The 26,225-nt window shown below is 37.5% G+C and overlaps 3 protein-coding genes across 8 annotated transcripts in view; 2 read left to right on the top strand and 1 right to left on the bottom strand.

Annotated features, from left to right (window-relative positions):
* Positions 1 to 302: 302 nt before the first annotated feature.
* Positions 303 to 2,980, top strand: LOC113672520 (uncharacterized). The gene is made up of 2 exons (XM_089206219.1): positions 303 to 400; positions 1,084 to 2,980. Exon 2 carries the CDS (start codon positions 1,084 to 1,086, stop codon positions 2,083 to 2,085), a length of 1,002 nt encoding a protein of 333 aa, XP_089062345.1. The 5' UTR covers positions 303 to 400; the 3' UTR covers positions 2,086 to 2,980.
* A 1,301-nt stretch (positions 2,981 to 4,281) lies between these two features.
* Positions 4,282 to 7,923, top strand: LOC149044789 (uncharacterized). Its single transcript, XM_089206218.1, has 2 exons — positions 4,282 to 4,556; positions 4,809 to 7,923. Exons 1-2 carry the CDS (start codon positions 4,383 to 4,385, stop codon positions 5,652 to 5,654), a joined length of 1,020 nt encoding a protein of 339 aa, XP_089062344.1. The 5' UTR covers positions 4,282 to 4,382; the 3' UTR covers positions 5,655 to 7,923.
* Positions 7,924 to 13,174: 5,251 nt separating this feature from the next.
* The window catches only part of LOC113678513 (serine/threonine-protein kinase TBK1), a 29,775-nt gene continuing 16,724 nt past the window's right edge, over positions 13,175 to 26,225 (bottom strand). For 5 of the 6 annotated variants that reach the window (XM_089206215.1, XM_089206213.1, XM_089206214.1 and 2 more), the window contains exons 10-26: positions 25,387 to 25,501; positions 25,008 to 25,072; positions 24,266 to 24,395; positions 24,061 to 24,130; positions 23,479 to 23,537; positions 22,434 to 22,525; positions 21,777 to 21,878; positions 20,631 to 20,689; positions 20,475 to 20,551; positions 19,626 to 19,744; positions 18,830 to 18,906; positions 17,832 to 17,970; positions 16,731 to 16,827; positions 16,258 to 16,424; positions 15,405 to 15,476; positions 15,070 to 15,135; positions 13,175 to 14,789 (exon numbers count right to left, since the gene is read on the bottom strand). In XM_089206215.1, coding sequence (XP_089062341.1) covers positions 14,753 to 14,789; positions 15,070 to 15,135; positions 15,405 to 15,476; positions 16,258 to 16,424; positions 16,731 to 16,827; positions 17,832 to 17,970; positions 18,830 to 18,906; positions 19,626 to 19,744; positions 20,475 to 20,551; positions 20,631 to 20,689; positions 21,777 to 21,878; positions 22,434 to 22,525; positions 23,479 to 23,537; positions 24,061 to 24,130; positions 24,266 to 24,395; positions 25,008 to 25,072; positions 25,387 to 25,501 — 1,543 coding nt within the window. In that variant the 3' untranslated portion in view covers positions 13,175 to 14,752. The remainder of the gene's footprint in view (positions 14,790 to 15,069; positions 15,136 to 15,404; positions 15,477 to 16,257; positions 16,425 to 16,730; positions 16,828 to 17,831; positions 17,971 to 18,829; positions 18,907 to 19,625; positions 19,745 to 20,474; positions 20,552 to 20,630; positions 20,690 to 21,776; positions 21,879 to 22,433; positions 22,526 to 23,478; positions 23,538 to 24,060; positions 24,131 to 24,265; positions 24,396 to 25,007; positions 25,073 to 25,386; positions 25,502 to 26,225) is intronic. The other variant, XM_089206217.1, reaches the window with a different exon arrangement.

Raw genomic sequence — 26,225 nt, 5'->3', positions numbered from 1 at the left:
CTGTCACAACACAGACTCCATGCTCGGCACGTTTTTGGCAAAAAGTGGTTCAGGGAACAAGGAAACTTGTGAACGTGTTTCCGAGATTACAACACAGACTCCATGTTTAGCACGTTTTTGGCAAAAAGTGGTTAAGGTAACGAGGAAACTTGCGAACGTGTTCCCGAGATTACAAGATTATATCCGGCCACGTAATGTTCGTGTCCTAACATGAACGGGAACGGGAACGTTTTAGAAAACTGGCTCAATGCCGTCTTTCTCTGGTAGCTCTATAAAACAGTCGAACGGCTCCTGTTTGAGTCAGTTCCATTAGAGCTTCACAGAATACGCTGTTCAGCCCAGACGATTCAACCAGCCTCTCCCTTTTCAAGTTTAAATCAAGACTCCCTTCAGTGTCAAGGTAAACCAAATTGTTTTCCTGTAAGATAAATTGGTTTTTCAAATGATTTGGTAATGTAAATTGGCCACCGTGTAGAGTTTCTAAAGCTGGCGTTTCGAGAGCTAGCCCTTAGTCAGAGCGAAACGTTGATCACCTTTCAACTCAGTTGATACAACCAAATTACCTGGTTCTATTCCCCACCGACGCAACACTACAGTTTCTTTAGAAACTTACCCCCTATATATACATTTGTTTTCTTGTGATACGTTTTATGATCCTTTAAATCCATTTCTTTTCTAAGAGTTCCTCAAGTCATATACGCAGGTTTCGCTTTTCAATTCCCAGTGGTTACTTCTCTGGTTCTGGTTCTATTTTGATCGAAATCTTTCTGTATTCCGTCACCTTTTTACCCAAACCTTCGCTAGGGAGATTGTCTTTTAGAATTCACTCTCAAGCGTTATTCGCATACATTCTCTCCTTGCCATATATGCATCTTCCTTTAATATCAAATTCTCTTCACCAGTTTAAAGGGAAATGTATGATAACCACAAGGGAGAATTACTCGTCGGATTGAATAGGTGTATCGAATCAGTTTTCAATGAGAAACGACTCACCTGCTTCTTGTTAAATGATTGGGAGCATATTGAAAGAGCACGTTACCATGTGAATGAGTTATACATTGCTATCACTTTTCCTACTTGCAGATGAGTGCCATCGAGAGGACAACAAAGCATCAAGTCGATGAGCTGCGGGAAGGAGTGAAGAACATGTCTGTCGATATGAGAATGTTCTCCCTCACAATGAGATCCCTCTACGCCGAGAAAGCGGTGGGCACTGACGAAGAGGTTGCCAAAGAGTTCAGAAAACTCCGGGACGATACCAGGAATGATGCCATGGTGTACATTGAGGGCATCCTTCCTCTGACAACCGAGTTTGTCACATCAATCAGCACATACTTTGAATACTATGACGCTCTGACGTTTGATGAGTGGTGTGAAAATATTTCCATGATCCGCAATCAAGCTACTGAGTACAAGAAGCTCTGTCACACAATGTTGAAAATGCATGAAGAGATTTTGGTGCCCCTGAAGAAGAGAAGAGACCAGGCCGGTATTTTATTGAAGAAAATGACGCTCCTTGTGGCAGAATTTGAGAAGAAGAAGGCAGAATTGGAAAGAAAGGCAGGCAAAAAACGTTTTTGGGCAAAGGCACTTTGCTTTATCCCTAGCATTGGCACGATTGCCGGTGGCATATTACACGCTGCTGGTGACAAAAATTTGGCAGAAGCCGTTGCCACAGGTAATCATGCGAAGATCCAAGAAGCAGCGGCCTTGGCAGTGAGAGAAGCTCTCATTCCTGCTTTTGAAGCCTTCATTGGAGGAATTTCTAAAGCAGCCGGCTTCTTCTCTGTTATGGAGCACGAATTGCAAAAGTTTGAAAACAACGCCAAGAAGAGCGAGGACGACCCTCAATTTATCTTCTTCAAAGTAATGTCGGTTGAAGCCAAGGATATGAAGTCTATTTGCCAAGTGTTCTATGCAGGCTTACCAGATGTCAAGACCGACTTCCAAGCCCTGCCTACCGAGGGTACAGACCGCAACTACGTGGACGAATGGCTGGAAAAACAGAAAAAGATGATCGAAGAAGAATGTAGAGGTAAGCTTGCCACGAAGATGCTGAGAGCCATTGCGCATGCATTGGAGTAAAAAGACGAAGATGCTGCCCATGAAAAGCCACAAAGCTCCTGAACTCCCAAATGAACATTTAAAGTAAAGGCAGTTCCATTTGTTTCGCTTTTTTTTCTTTTTGTTCTTTGTGATGATTTTAAGAAAATTTCGCGTAAATTGTCAAAATTTTTTAGTAAAAGATTCACGTACTTCTTTCGTATCTTAGTCAAACATATTGAACTGAATAGCTAAGAAATAACCATCAAATACATAATTATAACAACCTTTTTAGAATTGATTGTTTAGAAAGATTTTTGACCATGGGAACAAAGATAAGAGGTTTATCACCCGGTCAGTTTTAAAATTTTATTGTGTTACTTTTGTACGATTATGTGGATTAATTTGGTCAGTTTGAGTACATCTTTAACAGTGCTTAAAATTACTCATCTGCTTCTTCAAAATATTCCCACATTAGCTTTTCAAAGAATTTTCAAATGCAGTAACTTAGCACCGCGAGACTAGAGCAAACTGAAGTTGTAGAGCGTAGCAAAATCAAATTAAACTTTTCATTATATATTTTTATTTTCATATATATTAGCTGTTGTATTGCAGAGGATTTGGGCTCCACATCATGACTTTATTAACATTCAAACGTGAAGGCAACTGAGTGGAACATCTTTAACAGTGTTTAAAATGACCCATTTGCTGCTTCTTTCCGGAGCCAAATTTTCTTTCGCGACTTTTAAAAGAAAAAAAAAGAGAACTGAGTACATCTTAAACAGTGTTTTTTAAATGACTCAATTTGATTAAAATTTTCTATCGCTGGCATGTTGTAGGAAAAACGTTTTCAGATTTATAAGCTTCCAGAATTGCCTTACAGCATTTATTATTGTTTCCAGTTTGAAAGTTATTTTGATTAAATAAAACTAACAATAAATTGATGTGCGTTAGCATTTATTTATTCGACTATATGCATGCACGAGGAGCCACGAGCGTTCTCTTGTTATGCAATATTCTTAACTGCGAATACAAAGTACCTTTGTATTAATTAAGAAACGTTTTCATCGAGCAGTGGGTCTGAAAACCCCAAAATAACTTTGGGAATATGTTTTCACCGAGGCCATCTGTAATGAAAGCCCTTCTTATGTGGCATTGACTTGCAAAATCGGACTTTTGACGTGCAAAATCGGACTTGTGTTCCGCTTAACTCTTTGATATCCGCAAAATGACATTATTTTTGATCCATTAATATTTTTGGCTTTAGCGCGATTGGTCGAGGCGCATCAAGTGAATTGAAGCCTTCAGCTTTCCCCGTGCTTTGCCCTTGTAAATTTTTCGCTTCTAGGATCTGATAATTTCCGAGGAGAAATATCCGCGAATATTTTCGCATCGTATGGAGGCTATTATCTACTCATCAAGTCGATTTTTGTTTTTTACTACAATCAGAATGGCTACATAAAGAGTGAAAATAAATTTTCACCCTAAGTATATTTCTGGCAGGAGACGTGGATACAATCGGCTTGTACTTCAACGAGAAGCGATGCTAGGATGAATATGTCCTCATTGACTAAAAGACTACTAATACAATCTATTAAAAGTGTGAGTGTTCTTTGACATATTTGGGATGTACTTACGCCAGGGCTTGGCTCCCCTTAGGAATAGACTACTGGGGATGTACCGCTGGATGGGACCGCATTTTCACGACTGGATTGACTATAATAGAGTTACATTTTCATTTGAGTTACTAGAAAGAAGACTCGCATTTTCGGGGTTTTGGGGATAAGATTAATTAGGAATTCGCGGCTAAAAATTTGTTACTTTATTCTAAAGGTGGCCAAGTTAGGGTCTATAATTGGCCACAGAGTAGACTTTGGTGGCTCTGAGAGGCCAGCGGCACATTTTCAGAAAAAAATTGACCCAGATACCTCCCCCGGCCTTGGCCCTTCCAAAGCTTCTACAGCTTGTTATAAGCCTCGACTGTTTGCCGTCAGTATTAGTTATCCCTATCTCCGACGGAAGCGGGTTTTTACCCAGAGTGGTCTTTTCTATGGCTTTCCAGACGGGTGAAAGCTCGTGAATAACCCAGTCATGATGGAATACTAATCTCCTTCGCAACAGAAGACGCCTAACTAGCCTCATGGCCACACGTGGATAATTAACAAAGAGCTTTAGTTTTTTAGCAGAAAGTAGACTAAACATGTCATCTCTTGTCTCGCTCCAGTCTCTTTACCTCTCGCACTTTACATCTTCATCGCTTATCGCATTAAGAGAGGAACCGACTTCTAGTCAAGCTTTTGACTCCAATTTTGGCAATATTACTTTGAAGAAAACAAAAAATGAGCGGACTAAGTTTTACTATGTCACACGGTCGTTCTCATGTCATCTTTAAGACTGATGAGCTAAAAAACCTGAGGAAGAAAATCGAGGAAGACAAACCCAAGCCAACTGATGTTAAGATCCTTAACCCATCCGACGATAGTGACTGGAAGATGATTAAGTCCTATAAATTGGTATGGTCGAATTCAAAGATTCTTATAAGTTGCTTTAAATGCAGGGGGGTTGTTTCAAAGGACTATTATCGCGTCTGTATAGAGCGAGTAGCAATACTCCTTCTCGTTGCATGCCGTGAAACTTGAATTGCGAACAATTCTCGGTAGAAATTAACTTCTTGGCCCTTAAGACTAAACTTAGAAGGATCATTTAATCTAAATTTTCAACATAATTTGGCGTTACTTCTAATCATGAACCTCCCTTTCTTTCAGATGAATAAGAAAATCAAGGATAGCTTCAGAAACGATTTAGACGTGAAGATTATTAAGCTTACTGAAGCTGGCCCCACAGGTCCATCAGGACCCAAGCTCGGCACTGAATGGCACAAACTTCTGAAAGACTCAATTAAGGGAAAAGAGATGAAAAAGTATCAGCCTGACCACGTACTGGCAGCCAAATCGTTACTTGACAAGTTGAAATCTGAACTAGGTATAGTAATATTAGAGAGCGATTTCTGTTTGTACGGATTCATGTATAGTGAAAGTGAATTGTCCCCGAGAGTATATTTCTGGCATGGAGAAGCTGATGCAATCGGCTACTACTACAACAAAATAAGAAACCAGTATGAGTACGTCATTGTTGATTGGAAAGTTAAGCGCGATCTACTGAATTTCTGGGAATCCAAGGACACATTTGGAATGTACCTACACCAGGGCTTGCTGTACGCAAAGCTGCTCCAGCTGCACTTGAAGCTCAACCATCTACCATCGTTCTCACTTGTTCCCATCTCTGGCGACAACGGCAGTGATGTCTACCCTGGTGTTTTCTCTGATTATCCCGACGAGTGCAAGGAGTTGATAAATCGCCAATTCTGGTGGGGTACCGAGCCACCTGCACTTAATCAACAGATCTATGCGGAAAAGTCACTGTTGCAGCGCGATGTACTGCTTAGATTAAAGGAAAAAAATTTTGATAAAAGCAGTTCTACCTATAGTGCAAAAACCCCTCTTAAAGTTATATTTGACGAAAATGCAACCGTTGGAGACTTGCTAAAGGCTCTGGGTTCTGATGCAGAATCACTGACCATCATTCCTAGAGAGAAATCAGAAGACAACTGAAGTGATTCCTTTGGCATCATCGAATTCAGTGGTATGAGGGACTCTAGTAATAATAACTAATAATGACAAATCATTTTACTTTATCTTTAGGCTTTACATTGTGATTAGCCAGACCTTTTATCTGCAGAGATAGAAATAACTATATCCTTCGATAAGCTGTGTAGTTATAAAAAAGCGGCTAGCTTCGACCAACAGTGTCATTTGCATATATACTTCATAAACATCAAAAAGCCCCGAGGCGCTCAGCAGGTTTGTTCTCAAAGAATATTTTTTTCAGAGGCAATATTCTTTAATGACTGCATTTCAAATGAGCAAGGCCAATCTTCACATGCCTTTTATGTAACGTTTAAAGAGGAAGAGATACGTGAAATACTTTAAAGCAATTTCATTTTTACTTTAAATATTTTTGCCTTATTCTATGGTTCTTTCGTTATTCATAATCAGGGACGCCGTAGAGTTCTATCCTGACATTTCTGTCACCAAGAACCACGTGACAGGACGGAAAAACGCGTGGACTGTAAGTACCTACCGTTGTCCCATACAAAGCCTTAGAAAACTTTTCTAAGGCTTTGTATGGAACAACGGGAGGTACTTACAGTGCATGCATTATCCGTCCTGTCATGTTATATCGATCGATTATCTTTGCTTGTCTTAACACTTCAAACGACCTGTAGCTTTCAAAGCTGGCTTTCAAATGAAGCCTTTTGTTCTTAATATTTTTCCTTATTCTATGGTACATTATTATTCATACCCAGGGACGCCATTGAGTTCTATCCTGACAATTCCGTCACTAAGAACCAATGATATCGATCGATTATCTTTTTTGTTTTTCTTTACACTTCGAGGGTTTCTCAAATGACCCTCAGCTTTTAAACCTGGCTGTCAAATGAAGCCTTTTGTTCTAGAAATTGCAATGAAATTTCACTCATTTCGAAGTTTTGACTTCCTTTGCCCAGATGATTTATTCTTTTATCAGAAATAACTTGCTCTCTTTTGTCCTTCATTTAGCTTGTCGCAAATGTCGAACGTTTTTTGTGACGTACAAAAATTAAACTTATGATCTTTAACTTCACGAAGACTACAAAACGAAATTGAAATGATAATAAACTAAGAAGGTACATGGATGGTTGAGGATTGAGAAGATTGAATTGGATTGCAAATGACGAATAAGGGAGATATTTTTCAGGACGCACAAACCGTTTCTTTATATGCTCTGAATCATACCATTTTACGTACTTGTGTGCCATTTTCGAAGAAATTACCATGTCTATGTTTCTTCTCATTTCTCAACGAGTTAGCCGCATGTCATTGAGGTGTTTAGTAGAAGAGGAAAATGCAGATTTTTATTAAACTTTGGGTCGAGCTTTAAGCACTAGACTACATCTCGAGACCACATGAGAATTATTGAAAAATGAATCCTTGGGTGAGATTTAATTCAGTGCGCTGGTAGATTATCACATGGACTCCGCAACTTACTAAAACATGTTGAACTGAAATGGCTAAGGAATATAAATAGTAAATACAATAGTTCATCTAGCTTTTAAGAGGTTCATTGATAAAAACGACTTTTGTCAAAGAGGTGGAAATTTAGTTTCAGAAGTTTTAAAGTTTCGAATGTTTTGCTTTTATGTGACTATGTGTGAATCGTTTTTGTCAATTTGAGTACATCTTTAACAGGGCTTAAAATGACTCATCTGCTTCTTCAAAATATTCACACAAGAGTTTTGTTATACAATTGTAATTACCGAATATTTTTAAGAGGAATTGAGTGAGACTAGAGCAAACTGAAGTTGTAGAGCGCAGAGAAATCGAGTTAAGCTTTCCATTAGATATTTCTACTTTGATACATAATAGTTAGTGTATTGCAGAAAATTTGGGCTCCTCATCGTGACTTAATTTACCTTCAAACGGGAAGGCAACTGAGTGAGATATCTTCAACAGTGTTTAAAATGACTCACTTGTTGTTTCTATCCAGAGCCTTATTTTTGTTTTGCGACTTTTGAAAGAAAAAAATAATTAGTGACTTTCAGTAGTGATCTTTGCGGAGACTAAAAATGGTCCAAGTAAAGGATTAGATAATTTTAAAAGAACTGAGTACATCTTAAACAGTGTTTTTTAAATGAATCATTTTTTATTGAGTTTTCTCATCACTGGTGTGTCGTGGGAGAAACGTTTTCAGGTTTATAAGCTTAGATAATTAACTAAAAGCATCTATTTTTGTGATAGTTTTGAAAGTTATTCTGATGAAATAAAATTACCAATCGATTGATGTGCGTTTCCATCATTTATTGTATTGTATACCTGGGGACTTGATGTATCAGTTTCAAAATTCACAAAGTTATTGACATGCTAATAAAAAGTGCGAGAAATGCCTAAACGATTCTTCAAATAACGAGGAATCGTTTTTACTCAACAGTGCTTTTGAAAACCCAAATTTGCTATGGGAGATAGTTTTTCACTGAAGCCATCTCAAATAGAATAATTCATAGAAAGCACATGGATCAGTGAAATGATACTGACTTCTGGCTTCATGTTCGGCTGAACTTCGAAGGCTGTTAGTTGACAACAAGCAAACATATTTGAGTAAATAAGTAGGTCTTTGCTAAACCCATTTAAGACGCCAATTCAAGTTATTGATCATAAGCACTCAGCAAGGATGTCACGAGCTAAAAACTGTTGTACTCGACACTTAAGGTATAGCAAAAGTTGCGTGACGACGATCCTTTCGTGATTCAATTCAACATTCAGAGTAATAGCTGGGCTTTAAAGACCAAATTCATGATGTTGGCGACATATTTGCTCAGCAGTGGGTTTCTCGACCGGAATTAGCCGGAAGATATATTTTTTTTGCCTAAGTTATCTAAATGAAACAAATGAAAGAGATCAAGGGGCAAGTCCTCTCTGGATTCTGTAAATTTTTGGCGTGCAAAAAGTTAGCAAAAGGTTAAACTTCGACGATACTGCCTCAGTGAACGAACGCTTTCACTGAAGTCAGCGACGACGAACATCCGGGACACTGATTATAATATTCGGTTAGAGTTTCACGAGCTAGAAAATACTTTACTTAACGTAAATGGTGTAGCAGGAGATAGCACATGAAAAACACGGGTTAGAAAAAATCTATACCCAAATACGTCATGAACGCTCTACATTTTCCGTATTACATTAACACACTGTCATTCATCAGTTTCCAAGCTATTTCTATTCAAATGAAGCTGTTTCTTCCCAGTGTTTGCGATGAACCCCAAATCATCAAAGTCGCCCATGGGAGAAATATTCGGACATACCGCTAAGATGAAGTTACCAACAATTCATTTCAATAAAGGAACGCATGCAAGAGGGGAGGGAGGCTTTGGTCATTATATAGAAATAAAGATGAAAAAAAAGACGCCGTACCGGGCCCAACCGCTAGAGGAGAGTCAAATGTACGTTTGAAGGTATTCTCAGCATCCTCCGCCGACTCGCCCCAGACTCTTCACCCTCGAGCGCCAAAATTTTCAACACGTCATGCACTTTGAGAAAGAAGGTAATCAATCAGTCTAACTGCGTGGCACCAAGGCATCTAGCTTCCGAATTGACATCGTCATATTGAAGACTACTGAAAATGACAGCCGAAGAGTTATGTAACTACACCAAGTATCTGAAAGAAGAGAGGGCGAGAATTATAGACGGGAAACCAACATCATCATCTCGTCATGTGAAGACTCTGAAACCATCTGACCAAAGCAGCTGGAAAATGATAAAGTACTTTGACGAGGTGTGTCGAATCGAGCGATTCACATAAATTACTCCCATATTTTGGAATGCTACTTTAAATTGGCAAGCACCCATTAAAAGAGAAGAGCAATGCTTTGTATTGTTTCCTACCATGGAAATCGAGAAAGCTTTAGCGGTAATGGGCTTCTTGCTTTGATAGCCTGATAACTTACCGAGTTTCGTTATGTAACTAAAAATTTCAAACCAGCTCGAAGAAGTCTCATCACTTATGTCAATTTTAATTTGATTCTCCCTTCACTTTAGATGAATAATGACGTCAAAGAAAGCTTTAGAAAACACCTATTCAAACCAGAAGAGATTGCAACACTGGACCATGCTGGCCCTAAGGGTCTGCCATATGGCACCGAACACGGCATAGAATGGCACACTTTAATGGAAGATCGTGCAAAGGCAGTGCTGACGAAAACCTCATACGAACTTCATGAAAAGGGAGATGCAGGTATTTCTTTACTCCGCAAACTGCGCGATGAAATGAACATATCTATTATTTGCGGTAATTTCCTTTTGTATGGCTATATGTGTAACAAGAAAAAAATTACCGCCAGTAACATATCTCTGGCAAGGAAATGCTGATGCAGTTGGCGTGTTCTACAACCAGAAAAGAAAATGCTCTGAGTTTGTCATCGTTGATTGTAAAGTAAAAAGAGATCTGCTGGACTTCTGGACAACTGGGGATACATTTGGAATGTACCTACACCAGGGTGTACTGTACGCAAAGCTGCTCCAGCTACATTTGGAGCTCGACTACCTACCATCAGTCTTACTTGTTCCCGTCTCCGGCGACAACGGCAGTGATGTCTAGCCTGGTCTTTTCTTTGATTATCCTGACGAGTGCAAGGAGTTTATAAATAACCAATTCTGATGGGATACCAACCCACCTGCACTTAATCAACAGATCTACGCGGAAAAGTCACTGTTGCAGTAAGATGTACTCCTTGGATTAAAGAAAAAAAATTTTAATAGGAGCAGTTCTACCTATAGTGAAAAAACACTTCTTAAAGATATATTTGACGAAAATGCAACCGTTGGAGACTTACTAAAGGCTCTGGCTTCTGATGCAAAATCACTGACCATCATTCCTAGTGAGAAATCAGAAGACAATTGAAGTGATAACACCAGAAAACATTTCCTTCCGAGCACCATTTTCTTCTGGCATCATCGAATTCGGCGGTATGAGGGATTCCAGTGATGATAACTAATAATGACAAATCATTTTACTTTATCTTTAGGCTTTACATTGTGATTAGCCAGACCTTTTATTTTCAGAGTTACAAATAACTATATCCTTCGATAAGCTGTGTAGTTTTAAAAAAGCGGCTAGCCTCAACCAACACTGTCATTTGCATATATACTTCGTAAACATCAAAAAGCCCTGAGGAAGAGATACGCGAAATACTTTAAGGTCATTTTATTCTTACTTTTAATATTTTTGCCTTATTCTATGGTACATTATTATTCATACTCAGGAACGCAATTGAGTTCTATCCTGACATTTCCGTCTCCAAGAACCAATGATATCGATCGATTATCTTTGAATTTCTTTACACTTCGAGGGGCTCTCAAATGACCTGCAGCTTTCAAAGCTGGCTTTCAACTGAAGTCTTCTCTTCTAGAAATTGTAATAAAACATCACTCATTTCGAAGTTTTGTCTACCCTTGCCCTGGTGATTTATTCTTTTATCAGAAATGACTTGCTCTCTTTTGTCCTTCGTTTAGCTTGTCGCAAATGTCGAACGTTTTTTTGTGACGTACAAAATTTACGATCTTTAAATTTAGGAAGACTACAAAACGAAATTGAAATGGTAATAAACTAAGAAGGAACATGGATGGCTGAGGATGGAGAAGATTGAATTGGATTACAAATGACGAATAAGGGCGATGTTTTTCAGAACGCGCAAACCATTTCTCTACATACTCTGGATCATACCATTTTACGTACTTGTGTGCCATTTTCGAAGAAAAAAAAATCATTAAGGTGTTTTGTTGGGGAGAAAAATGCAGATTTTCATCAAAATTTGGGTCGAGCTTCAAGCATTAGACTCCTTTTTTTTTGAGAATTATTAAAAATAATTCCGTGAGTGAGATTAAATTCGTTACGCTGGTAGATTATCACAACTGTTAAAATTGTATTCTTCGTAATTCTTAATCTGCATGTTTTTATCTAAGCTTTCCATAGTTGATAATAGAAAGTGGAATTTTTATTACATCAGTTGGTAGCAAAGGGGTGTTTTCCTCGGATAACTAAACCTTACACTTCTGATATAATAGACCTCTTGAGTTGGTACGATTTGCTTTCCCAATGCAGCTCTGGAGAACTGAGTCTTTCAATTTGCTCAACGTTTCAAGTGCATGTGTACTCATAATTTGCAATAGTCAAAGGGAGAATGCACTTGAGACTTTTATTTGGAAAACAAAATAAACAAGTTAAAGAGGCCATCGCTATATTAAATGATCGCTTGATGAATAGTCTGAAGAAATTTTCATCCAAGCACAAGGGCTAGGCCATGAGCATCGAGTAATATTGTTTACCGAAATTTGATTGTAATGTCGTTTGCTGAGTCAGTCTTTAACTTACCGTGCACCCTCATAGTATTTCGTGTTTTATTCTGCAAAATGAGAATCGTTGACGTTATTAACTTAAGTAAATATATCGCGTGAAAGTGGGTAAAAATAACAGTGTGTAGATTTACAGAACTTAAATAGCTATCTTCTTATGGGGCCGGAGTAAACTTCGGCAAAAATATGGCCTGTTATGATGTTACTAGTTGAATATTGTGAGTTTGTTGATTGTGCACATTTCTGCCACAACACTGAACTATTACTCAACAGTTATATTAACCCTTTAAACACGAAGAGTGACCAGCATCTAATTTCTCCTTACAGTAATACTGCTGAATCATTCATTAAGATCATGAGAATGAAGGAAATGATCGCCAACCTAAGAATCACACAATAATGTCATGAGAATAGGAGAAATGATTACCAACAAAAGAAGCTTTTGATCAGTAAACAAATTCTCCTTGTCAGCACCTTAGGAAATGTATAAAGAACAGTATGGAGAATATGCATAATGACGTTGGGGTGCAGAGGGTTGAGCATATGGCCAACTGTTGCTCGGTTAATTTTTAGGCTGCTGGCTTGAACCGGTTCTGTTCAAGATTTTGAAATCTCTATGATTCAAGGTTTCTTTTTCAGTCAGTACGCTAAGATCGAGATTTAGTTTGCCAAAAAGGTCAACCCTTAAGTTCTTGTGTATCATGGTGGAAAGAAATAAATTTTCGTTTAAGGATAACCTCGTGCAGTGTCAGCATATTTTTCTAGTTTCATCTCTTCGCAATTAAGGCAGTGGCGATGGAGCCTATTGCATAAGAGCTATTGTAAATTGGGTGGTGCTACCTTTAGTGCAAAGGATTTTAAATTACCTCCCTGTGAAAATATTGTGGGTTTTTTACGTTGATTTCTTTGGGAGAATAATCGCATTTGATTCAGTGTAAATACTGTTATAAGCGAGATCTCCATCCCAAGGACACCCTTGGCAGTACAATAAGCGATCCCCTGAATTTGGGTTCCTCTCTAAGCTTTAATTTGTGTTCCTAGGGATATGGAGCCCTCCGAGCTAAAGGGTCGTAGATTAGAGCCTTTCTCAACATTTTTTGTACCTTTAATTTATTTAGCCCTTATTCGATTTGCTATTTAATTGACCAGGATTAAACTGCATTACTACAAAAATCAACTAAAAGCGGTTACAGGCTTTTCGCTCTAAAATATCAATAAAACTTATCGTATTATACATTTCACACAAACTGCATGATTCGAGTAGTTAAATCTGCGCTACCTACTTCTGCTCACGACATACTCTATTCTAATCTAATTCGCAGCAAAACTGACAAAATTAGTGAAATATTGGCTTACAGAGAGCCTACAGTAGGCTTCGCTAAACTTAGACGACTGCTGGCTAACGGCCAGCCAACATTCCTGATGATACGTATCTGAGTTTACAACACAGACTTTGATTTACATCCAACATATTATGACTGCTTATTAGGGTATACATGCCAAAACTGCTCACTGTTGTGAGGTCTACTGTACTCGAGGAAATTCTCCAAGTTGTACTACACTAAAAAGAATTAACTGGGAAATAATATTCTACAAGAGCAAACTTTAGAAGATAAATGAACTACAAAGTTGCTACGTTGTGGTTCATGCTGACAATGGGGTTTATGCTCCAAAGCTATGATAAAGACGTGATTTCTAAGCACTAATTCACAAAGAAAGCAGTTCGGAATACATTACATTGCATAGCAACGAAATCAGCATACATTAACAAGCTTTTCAAGCACAATCAAGAAGAAAATGTTTTTATAATCCCTACAAATTATTGTAAACCTTTTTTTTAACACGTAAAGAATGCAAAAAATTTTAATGTCCCACTTGAGATAACAAAAACTAAAAAAATTCGAAACTGAATTATTTTAGTTTATACAGCCACACACTTGTAAAATACCACCTCTTGTTTCTAAGTTCATATTGGTTACATATGCCACGTATTAAGGCCGAGAGTACCAGCTAAACTGGAGGACTTTCGTTTCCTAAACAACACAATCTCATCTAATTAAAGGAAAAACAAGGCATTAGTTTTTCTTTTAAATTTCACAATAGCTCTTACAGGAAATAGTGTATTATGAAAACCACACTGAAAACAGAACATCATTTTGTTTTCAGTTGAGCTTATAATAATCTTAAAATGACTTTTATTAGGAGCTGAATTTCTTTCACGCTTATTCAACGCTGTTCCTTGAATTACAAATCTACAGCAACATACTCCATTTGTTTAGAAATTAACTCGTTATGATTTCAACTCAATTGAAGCTTGCAGCTCTGCCAAGCCTGAAATCCAGCCTCAGCACCAAGCCATTAGGGATCCGAGCGGATGAGAATTTATAACGCTCTTCATTGTCCATGCTGCTTAGAGACCAGGCTGAGAGATGGGAAGCCTGTAATGTTGAACATGGTATGGCTGTGGCTGGACCGAGTGATCTCAGTGGCTTGAGGGGATGCTAATTCCGACACGTAGCGCGTGACGCTGTTCGTTTGTGTCAGGTCACCTCCTCAAAGTCGTCACAAGAATGAATACTCCAAAATGATAAAACTGCGGGAGGGCTGGAGTCCAAAACTGCATGACGCAATAGAAGTCAAAAACATAGTTTGGACACCTGATGTTTTCGATTTCTTGCCCCAACGAAATTTTAGGACCGCATGTGGTTGCACACCTCATTGCCCACATTTATTTGGAGTATTCAATCTTGTCACGACAACCGCTGCTAGTTCATGTTTTCCTCGCCAATGGTTTCCTCAAGTCTGTAGGGATAAATACACCAAAACTAAAATAAAAGACTAGGTCATTTGCTTTAAGCTTTGAGGGTCTGGCTCAATCAATTTTGAGTTGGTCTTTACGAAATAGTAAACTGCCTTCACATTTGGAACCTTGAAATGACAGTTAACAACGGCAGATAAAAATGAACAAGCGAAAACTGAAGCAAAAAGTATCGGTGATGTTTTCGAATGAATAAAACAAACAAGGATTTTTAAATGGACTAAATTTTAGTTTTGTAGTTTCATGAGTTTTTCTTGTACTTACTGGCTGACGTCTTTCGACATGTGTTCGTTGAGTGATGTATACAGCGTAATAAAACCTCTGACAACCCTAAATAAGGAAGCAGTCTGTTAGAAACTCAAGAAAAATCAAATGAAAAGGAAAAAAAAATTGCAACGAATCAAGCTCAATTTTTTAAATTGCCTATTACTGCTTTATCATGGCTGCTTTCGACTGACGTAGACTTTCCTGGTACTTGATTGGTTAAAAAAAAATTGACACAGGTGTAAGGGCAAAAAAGAACCGAGCTGTCCAAATTTCAACATGGAGCACAATACGATGGCCTTCCCTGAAAGAAAAAATACTTTGCTGTATGTTACCTTTCAATTTGTTGGGTGTTTTGTTGAACTGTTTGGACTGATTCTCTAGTTATCATTGACAGCGAATCAAGTCTGCAAGAAAACAACAAACGGTTTTTAACTCTAAAACGTTAATGTGTTCTTTTGCACTGTAAGAGTGAGAAAGTTTCACACAATTTCATTGTCAGCTTTGGCTCAAATCTTGCGGGGAAGGGGAGGGGGGAGGGGTGAATTAAAGGCAATGCCGAAATGATCCAAGTGGGGATGACCCATGTAATCATTTCACTCAATTCATGACGTTAACATGAATGGTTATTTTACATATTGTCAATTCATGCCTATAGAGGGAACCGTAAGCCTACAGCTGACCTGCTCTAAACATCAATGGTTTCTTCACAGTTAATAAAGAAATCCTAATTGTGTTCAAATCCTGAACATATCAAATCTTTTTCTCTGGTAAAAGATTTATGAATTGTCCTTATAGCCTGCGATCAGTCTATTGTCTTTTGGTATACACTAAAACAGTGGATGGCGTCGAAGGCGTGCTCCGAAGGGCGACTCAAACTGTGAATATCTTTCAATATTCACCTTTAAGGAAGGCCCGCGGTATTTGCGCCCGAAAATATTGTTGTTGCAGGAATTAACGAGTTAAAGTCACCTTTTTGTACTTTATTATCTCCCCGTCTTGGTATATACGAACACAACGATTCACCCCAGTGTCAGAGGCTACTGGTGGATATTTACCCATAATACCCCCCTCCACTTTGGTGAATAGTTGTTAATATTACAAAACATCCCTGTGATGGCCATTTCATATTTTGTACTGTGCTCTTAGCAAAAGTAAACCCTTGAAAAATTTCCACCCGATACATACTCATTCCCAAGTTGGTTCACGGTGATACTATCCATATCTGGATCAGCATAACCATTCTGGGCGGCTGCAGCTGGCGCTGTTGCAGTCAGCATTGGGCTTGGAGAGGTGATGAGTTTCTGGAGCTTCTCAACAATCCTCTTCGACTTCTCTAGGCATTGTTCTTGAACCTTTAAAATCAAAGTGTCCCGTTAGCTGTCTGCTACGAACACGAACCGGTGCAGAATGTTTCTAATGAGTTTCGAGGTGAGTGAAGATGTGATCAAATAAGCTTTCAGATAGTGATCGATACATCTCATCCAACTACTTAAGAAGCAAAGGATGAATGACTCGCATAAAGCCATATTCGTTTTGCGTCTAATTGGTTGAAGGGGGATGACGAAAGTTTTCAGGACAAATCACAAAGCGAGGAAAAGTAAACAAAGTCATCTTGGATACTTTCGATACTCAATCAAAAATTTCTTTAACAGACTCACCGATCGCAACGAAATAAGAAAAGCATCTTGAGCTTGCTTCTGGCCCAGAAATGAAGAATGCAAGCTTTCTGCCTCTTCATAACAGTGGTTTACTTCACTATGAGAGGCAAACATTAATAGCGTAAATACAAATGTGTTTCTGCAGAATGTGGAAATGTCGATAGTTTTCTCTTTCGTAATATAGATCGATAACTTTCAACTGCAAGAAGTGGGTCTTCGAAAGTGAAATGTGATCATCGCAGTAAATTTTCCAATTTAAGCAATTGGAAAGAAGAATTGCTTTAATTGGAAAATTTACTGCGATGATCACATTTCACTTTCATCTACAACCGCAGTACAAATATGAATTATTTCATATAAACTTCACAAGTGGGTCTTCGTCAGACAAAGAGATGAACGCGCCACCTTTGAAAGCATAATGCTCCGCTGTGATTGGTGCATTTCGATCTTCGCTGGTTTAAAGAGGCAATTTACGCAATAACAACATCAAAAGGGGTGTTGGAATACAAATATTCCTGGAGCATGGCTACCCACAACAAAAGTGCAGTCGGATCAATGCACAGCACTTGGAGAATACACCTTCGAAACGCGCCAGTCTAAACAAACATAGTCCATGAGTGAGCAAAGCGCTAAATTGAGTTGACACAGTTCTTACTTGAAGTAGGCCATGGCATCAGTGTCGCGTATTTCAAGTACTCAAGCCTCGTCGAGGCTATAATTGTTTCTTCCGTGCTGTTTTAACGCCTTATCTGAACATTTTATCATAAAGAGGTCATTCCTTCATCACATCCCACCACGCCGCATCTTTTTTTCCATTCATAGAGGGGGTAAGTTTCGAGAGAAATTGTGGTGCTGTGTCGGTAGGAGTATAACAGGGTAATTTGGTATTATCAACTGAGTTGATAACGTTAATTTACCACCGAAAAGAGTTTCAAAGCTGACGTTTCGAGCGTTAGCCCTTCGTCAGAGCAAATGGCGTATGGTTAACGCTCGAAACGTCAGCTTCGAAATTCTTTACGGTGGCTAATTTACGTTACCAAATTACTTTGTTTGAATTCGTACGTGTAAATGAACGTTACTTAAAAAGGAAAATATAATTACTTAAGCCACCCCACAAGCTTTTCATGTAATGCACTTCTGTGTTTCACAGCTTCTTCAGTAATTTTGGTGATCTTATCGCTCAGGACAACCAACTTCTCCCGGTCAAAGTTGTGTCTTTGTTCATCTGCATACGAAAGTCCTACAAAAGCGAGGTCATATCACCAGCAGTTAAGAGTTGTTGAAACCGAAAATAGTGTTTTACCGAGTTAGGGGTAAATAATGTTGTGTAAAGATCTTACTGATAGGAATTAATTGTCTTCATCGCAGTAAGGACAAAGGGAAACACTTGTACTAAGATCAAGGTTTAGTCTCAAAGACAGTCGTTGTTGAATCTTGTCACGGAACAAGAGAAAGAGTGTTGCGTGAAGCCTGGTGCACACAAAAGATATAAGGGCATATCGAATCAGGTGTAACGAGGTTTGAATACCACTCTGAAATTTTGTTCGCTGTACGAACTCGTGGACATCAAGACAAATTTAGCCACCTGATGATATCAACACGACAACATGGGAATGGTCCTCACCAGCGACGACCAGCGACATGGAGGCATAACGACAAATATAACGACAAAAGAAGGTCGTTATGTCATTTTGATCGAATTGTGAACAGGCAGACGTAAACACAGGATAGCTACGTAACAGCATAGACTGAGTCATGAATAACGGAGGTAAGTTTCTAAAGAAACTGTGATGCTGCGTCGGTGGGTGGCATTACAAGATAAATTGTTTTTATCAACTGTGTTGATGATGTAAATTGGCCTCCAAGGGTTTCTAAAGCTGGCGTTTCGAGTTTCTAGTCCTTCATCGGAGCGATAATCAGGGACGGAGAGAGAAAAAAAAACTGATAATTTCTATATGCCGTTATCATGTCATGTCATAACGTCGCAAAGGAGTCAGGTTTGACTGCAAAGCAGCAGGTCTACAGCTTAAAAAAAACATAAATTAGATTGTCCAGGATTAACAGTTAAACTGAGTTATAGTTCCATACAAACAACTTACTCCTATGGTATTTGTCTTTCCGAAAGCTCTGGTAAATTTCTTCAATGTTTCCTGTATATGTAGACACCAAATTGAAGCTGGGAAGAAATAAATAAAGAAAAATTATTCAAAATTTCAAATGTCCTTAGTTTGTATGGATGTTGTTCTATTAAGTATCGTAATAAAAGGAGTATCAGATATTGCTCTATTTCCAACAAAGGAGGAAAATTATCTCCTGCAAAACACGAGAGAAAGATGTCAAATATGTCAAACATAGAAAGAAAAAAGGAAAGAAGAATCTGAGTTCTCCACGACGTTTCTAACCAAAGACCCTCCTTAGTTAAGGAAACAGGGCCTCATCATGTGTCAGTTTTGTGATGTGAGCTCCCTGAATAGAGACTTAAAGTACTATTCAATAAATATTATCATCATTGCTATTTCGTTATTATTATCTGACTGATAATAATACTATAAATGCTATTATTATACCTTCCGATTTCACAGTCGGATGCCCTAGTTCAGATGGGGGAGGGACTTCATTGTTAAGGTGGGGAGGGGGGGGGGAGAGAGGAGGGGCATATGTAGATATGTCATCTTTTGAAATGCAAAACTACCACTGAACAAGTAATGGTAGAAATATTTCTTGTAAACAACTTCAACAAGGAAAAAAACGGCCAAGCAGGCCACATTGTCGCAGTTTCTATGATTGTTCATGCCTCGATTCCAGCCGTTTCACTAGCTTTCTCCCGTTTTTAGATCATCGTTTCAGGTCATTTTAAAACGTAGTAAATAACAAAAGAGAAGAAAAGTTCCTTACAAGGATTGGTCATCGGTGTCCTTCGTGAAGTCTTCCAAGAAAGCACGGAACCTGTCAGTCTCTATGACTTCAGAGATAAGTGTCTTCATCCTGTCATTTCTCTGGTAGGCTTTGTTCAACTGTCAAGGAAATTACCATGGTAAGGCTTAATCCTTAACCTTAACATCAGTAGTTATATTCTCCATACTGTTCTCTATATATTTCCTAATATGCGCACAAGGAGAATTTGTCTATAAATCGAGTTTCTTTTTTAGTGATCATTTCCTTTATTCTCGTGACTGTAATGTTTGATTCAGGGATGATTCTGTAGGGAGAAATTAGATGCCTGTCACTTTTAGAGGTCAGAGGGTTAAACAGAGTTTTGCCATCATGCTTTTAAAGTGGAACTATGAGTGGTACAGTTTCTGTTCTTGGCTAAAAAGGCTGGGTATGAAACTTCAAATGCATGACCATTCATAAGAAAGCCGCTGAACAGTACTTTCCTTCTATCCATTGAGCCTGAACCGGTAAGACCTCAAAGAGTGATAATTGAAATGAAGGTTACGGTACACGTTCATGTAATACTAGTTATCATGTTGTACAAGTTGGGTCCCACCTTTAGGTCTGCGAATGAAAGCTAGTGTGGGGCCATTCAACAGAAAGCTACCAAGCATTCTTTTAATTCAAACAGTTTATTATTTAAGGTGGTTATCACTTTTAACCCTTTCACCTGTAGAGGACAAGAGAATAATGGAAATGATCACCAATTTAGGATGCTCCTGAGTGTCAAACAAATTTTCCTTGTCATTACCACAGGAAATGTAAAGAGATCAGTGTGGAGAATATGAGTATTGCAGTGAGAGTCTTTACCTCCGCTTCACTCTCTTTCTTACTCTCTGACCACTTCTGTATGTCTTGCACTTCCTCCAAAATCACTTTCACCTCATCTATTAAAGAAGTATGCACAATGAGAAAAGCGTACTTAAGGTGAGCGAAAATTAGGACATAAATTTCCCTGAAACTTACCCTTTGGTTCTGTTAGTTTTGACAGGAGAGCGTCAAACACCCAGGCATGGTGCATCTGGCTGTAAATAACAAATTTACCTGATTCAATATTGTGTTAATGATATAGGTACAGAGTTAAAAGGCAGTATTGAAAAATCAATATATATGCATGTATAATTCGGCTTGAAATCAGCCTCTCAAAGGCGTTACAATATCGGCCTGTTGGTGACAATTAAAAAAGTCTTTACTTAACCGGAGTTTATCCTGGTTTCCTAGGAGTATTACTACTTCCCCTTAGATGGGATGCTGGTCCATCGCAAGGTTACCCCTCAACCCCCCCCCCCCCCCCACAAAAAAAAAAAAAAAAAAAAAAAAAAAAAAAAAAAGAAGAAAGAGCATTAAATCAGGCTTCCTTGACAATTTGCTGGAACCCATTTATACTCCTGGGCGGAGAGAGGCACTGTGTGAGCAAAGTGTCTTGCCCAAGCACACAACACATTGACCCTGCAGGTCTCAAACCTGGAATTCTCTACCAAGAGTCCAGTGCACTGACCATCAGGGTGCTGCGTCTCCCTGCTAGTGGGAGAACCAGTGGCAAATGTTGGTACACCACATCAAATGCTAACTTGCCAGCAAAGTGTAAACATCAAAATCAATTGTTTAAGCAATACCCATTCAAGGTCTGAAAATTCTTCTATTGGAAACTTCCAAGAGGGGATTGCACCCTTAGATATTTCTTTTGCAACTGCCAGCACTAATCCCAATAGTTGAGCATGAACGAGAGAATCAGTGAGCTGCTCCTCCACGACAGGACTACATCCCTCCCCTCCCTCCTCCAAAAAAACGAAAAAAAGAGGTTTGAGGTTTATTTGGATCTTTTCAAGTAAACAAATACTCCTTCGTAGAGAGAGGCACTCTGAGAGAAAAGTTTCTTAACCCTTTAACTCCCATGAGTGACCAAGACAGAATTTCTTCTCACAATATCAATACAATATCAACCAGAAAGTGATGAGAATAAAAAAAATGTAAGTTTGAGGATTCTCTAGTTGATCCAGTACCAAATTGTCTGAACTAGCACCACAGGAATTGTATAGCAAATAGTAAGGAGAATTACTAAGGAGATCTTGGGCGTTTAAAAAACAGAAACAAAATAGTGTTGATAACTACCTTGTGTAATAGGCTTCAGAGATCTGTTGTAGGGCAGTCCATTCTGATTCCATTTGTTTACAGAAAGAAACATAAAACATCATATCCTTCTTGAGATTTTTTCTATGAAATAAGTAAATTTAAAACAGTTAATTTTGCCCTGTGGATTTAACAAGGTCCACACAGACCTGTGGTAAATTGACAATATGTGGGATTGCTTACAATGCAACCACCAAAACAATTTAAATTGTGATTCAAGTTTGATACATGGTAAAAGTAAGTCAAAATTGAACAAAGATCTAACCTTAACCCTCATTAATTAACATAACCTTAAGTAAGAAACAGATGTAGAATACAAGACTCACTAATGAAGTACTTGCTATTTGTTCTAAATACATTACATGTCCTCATGTAGCAATTATATAATTATGTCGGTGGATAAACTAGGTAAAATAAGCATAAATATAACCTGTGCAAGTAAAATAATTTGAATTATTGTAATCAATATCACCAATACTTATTTAATTATTGAATATATCATTTTCAACTGATTTGCAAAAATATGTTCCAGCTGTGAACATCTCCTTTATGGTGACAAGGTGACTTTTGAAGAATGTCCACAGGACTCATCAGGACACCTGTGTATAACATTCAATACAAAGAACATTGAGCACTCACAAGACGCTTTCAATGGTCACCAGCATTGCCTTAGTTGCTCTGAAGTATTGTTTGACTGCATACTTGCAGCACTGTGCACGATTTGCCATCATCTACACATAAATACATACAATATAAAGAATAAATAAATAAATAAATAAATAAATAGTACGTAATTAAAAAAACAGCAAATTCTTTAATTAAACCTTTAAACCCTAAGAGTGACCAGCATCTAATTTCTCCTTACAGTAATACTGCTGAATCATTCCTTAAGATCATGAGAATGAAGGAAATGATCGCCAACATAAGAAGCTTTGATCTTCAAATGAATTCTCCTTGTCAGTACCAAAATAAAATTTATAGAGAAGAGTGTGGAGAATATAGATACTGATATGAGGGTGTAAAAGGTTAAGACTAAAAACAGAATTAGTCATAAATTACTAAAAGTTAAAAATTTGAAATGCCTAGAGATAACACAAACAAATTTTCGCAAAATTATTAAAACCCTATATATCTGTATATTGAAGGAAAAATATGCATCAAAAATAGTTTGTAAAGATCAAGTGACTGTACTGTTTGTTAAACTAAAAATTAGAGTGTGATTTTGTTTTTCACTTGTATCAACTTTCTTTATAGCTAAACATCATTTTAAACATTATTTATTAAAAAGAGGTATTAAAGTATATCATTTTACATGACATAAATTCTACATAAAGTTTTTATTATTATTACATGTACCAGTACTCCCCAGCATGCAATAACATTAAATGAATGTTACCCTATGAGTAAGTAGATATTTAAAATATTTCATATTAAGCAGTAAAATCCTATCTGGCCCCAGTCGATACATGAGAGCAAAGCCACAACATTCAATCAATCTGCATGTACTTTGTTACTCTAGAGGGCTGTTCACAAAAACAATTGCTAGCCCTTCAAAGAAATATAGAAATGAGGAGATAGTGTTTGATTTAACACCAATATTACTGGTCTAAAATTTAAGGTATGCCTCACAAACAATGTAGAAAAGGATTCTTTAGGTCTTTGAGTGAAAGATTTAAATCAGAACCTTTGAAGTAGATGAATCTACTTCCAAAGTGCTTTCCGTTGGCAGTTTGAGGAGATTGGCTGCAAAGTGAATTAAAAGTCACAATCAAGTTTTTCAATCAAGGCACCACACTTGACAGTAAAAACTTTTTGCAAAGCATGCCAGATTAGCTCATCTGGCATGAATCTTTTTATTAAAGGGAGGCTTGGTGCAAACCAAATTATATCATATTTAGTGTAATTGAATTTGAATAAATCTGATGTTCATGTGAAATAGCACCCCAAAAGTCAGTTCAGGACATGACCAAAAAGTAAGATGATGTGGCAGGCCTATGAAAAAGGAGCCATATCTTATACTATAATGGATCAGTGTATTCATAGGCAAGATCAAAGGAGAAGTGCAGTGAATAACAAAAACTGAATGCAAAATTTAAAGATGGAGATGATTGGTTGCAATTGCACAAAGACGTCATTAGGTGACTAAAAAGTTTGAAAATATGACAAAGCATTCTGACCACATTCTTCAAACCATACATTAAAAAATCTTATCTAATCCTCAAGCAACATTCAGTCTCAGTGTACAATATGAAAGATCAATTCTTACGGATTTTGTAAAGGGATAACCGTTCTGGAGACATGTATTCTCCTCCAGTCATCACCATGAAGATGTCATCCTGAAAAAGATGCAACACTTATGTTGGACCAGACAACAATAAACAAATTAATTGATGGATAGATGGACACAGGAGTATTCCGTAACTGAGGATAAAAATATGCAAAGGAACTTTATTGCTAGTTCTCATACTCACAGATGTCTTAGGATAGGATGACGAAGGAGCCATGGGATCTGGCTTGAACTCATCATACTGAAAAAACAACTTCTGCTGAGCAGCACTAACTCCTGTTTGTACTGCAATGAGTTCCTGGAACTTTGCAAAGCTATATGGTTTAATAACAGGTGATTGTCATGTTAATAAGAAAGTCACAGGTACTAATAACATGAATTTTCATGGAATGCAAAGTGGTTAAAAGGTCAATTGTTGTGTAACCAAATGGTGATGACTGCTCACTTAATCACTACCCACAAGTTGACATGTGTTTACCACTGCTTAGTCAGTTTAGTTTTCTTTTGAATCAAAACTAAAAATTTTACTTCTACTACTACTACTACTACTGCTAATAATAATGATAATAAATTACTCATTCATTTATTGCCTTTTCTCCAGGATTCAAAGGCACTGATCACAATGGTTTGACTTAAAAATACTTAAACTACTTAAAATAAAAATAAATAAATAAATAACAAGTTACATATAAAGCCAATTAAAAATTAAATCTACAATAAAAAGACAGTAAAACATGAGTTAAAAGCTTGACAAAAAAGGAGTGGTTCAAGTTTGCATTTATAGTGTCCACCAAGCAAACAGACTTAATATACATGGGCAATTTGTTCCACATTTCTAGAGCAAACTCAGTTTTAGAGGTTTCTCCTAATGATTTTTTAAAGTTATCTACCACAATCACTGGCTTGATGTTACAACTGAAACTCACGTATCATTCTGCTTCATGTAGATCTTGTGGAAAGAAGCTGAATGGACCGAATAAAGATCGATAACCTATAAAAAAAAAAGGTTGTCATGATCATTATCATTATTAACAATACAATCATGGTAATAAAATTATGCTTAGTAGTCTGCACAATAATACAAGCAGTTTACTTGGCTTCAGAGGAGAAATATAACTCTTAACAAGGAGGCATTGAACACCTTTCAAGAGAAGGCTTTTTTTATGTCAGTTAGGGCAAGAACTCGTTTCTGAGAATGAGACTTCAAGATGTTTATGATTATCCCAATTAAAGCTCACAATTTCATCACAAAATAGAAGTTTCCTCCAACAAGGAAGATTAGACATATTGTAATACAAAATGTACCTTTCGTGACAAAATGTCTTGAATCCTTTTAAAAAACTCTTCAAATGACATGACATTTGCTGGGTCAGACTGCAAAATACCAGCCAGTACTGGTGTCAAGAGTTCTTTCAGACCCCTAAAATAAAAAAGAAAATAATTTATATGAAAAAAGTAATACTATTCCTATATTTAACAAACTTCGAGTCATCAACACAATGTCTTACCCTAATTTTGGTGGAAATTTGCTTTTTTTCAAAAGAATCAATCAATGTTATAATATTTTCTGAGTGCATCATTAACAAGTCAGTATAAACCAGTAATACATTCTTGATAAATGAAGGTCCCATCTACATTACATGTAAGTTCAAGTCAATATCAAACTGATTTAAGCTTGAGATAGTCAGTATATACAGTATATACAGTATATACAGTAGTCTACACAATGGCTGCCAATTTTTGCTAAGTCTTAAGGAGCTTTAATTTCATCTGTTGAAAAGATTAATGTTGCTCCTCTTTAAATTACCTGAGTCTGCATCTCTTTTACTATACTTTCCTCAAATATGATCAAAAGATGTTCTTAAATTCTTAAGAACTAACAATTAAAATGTTCAAGCCAACTGAGCCACTTTTAGATTGTAATAAAAATTTGTTCATTTAGTATTATCAACTAAGTTGATACTTAAATTGGCAGTTGTAAAGAGTTCCAAAGCTGACGTTTTAAGCGTTAGCCCTTCATCATTCACTCTGTCTTAAAGGGCTAACACTTGAGATGTCAGTTTTGAAACTCTTTATGGTGGCCAATTTACGTTGCCAACTCAGTTATAATGCTAAATTTCCCTATTATACTCTCCCACCAATGC

This window comes from Pocillopora damicornis, chromosome 5 (assembly GCF_964200805.1).
Source record: "Pocillopora damicornis chromosome 5, jaPocDami1.2, whole genome shotgun sequence".
Lineage (NCBI taxonomy): Eukaryota > Metazoa > Cnidaria > Anthozoa > Scleractinia > Pocilloporidae > Pocillopora > Pocillopora damicornis.
The sequence above is the reverse complement of the archived record's forward strand: the minus strand, read 5'-3'. Positions and strand labels throughout refer to the sequence as shown.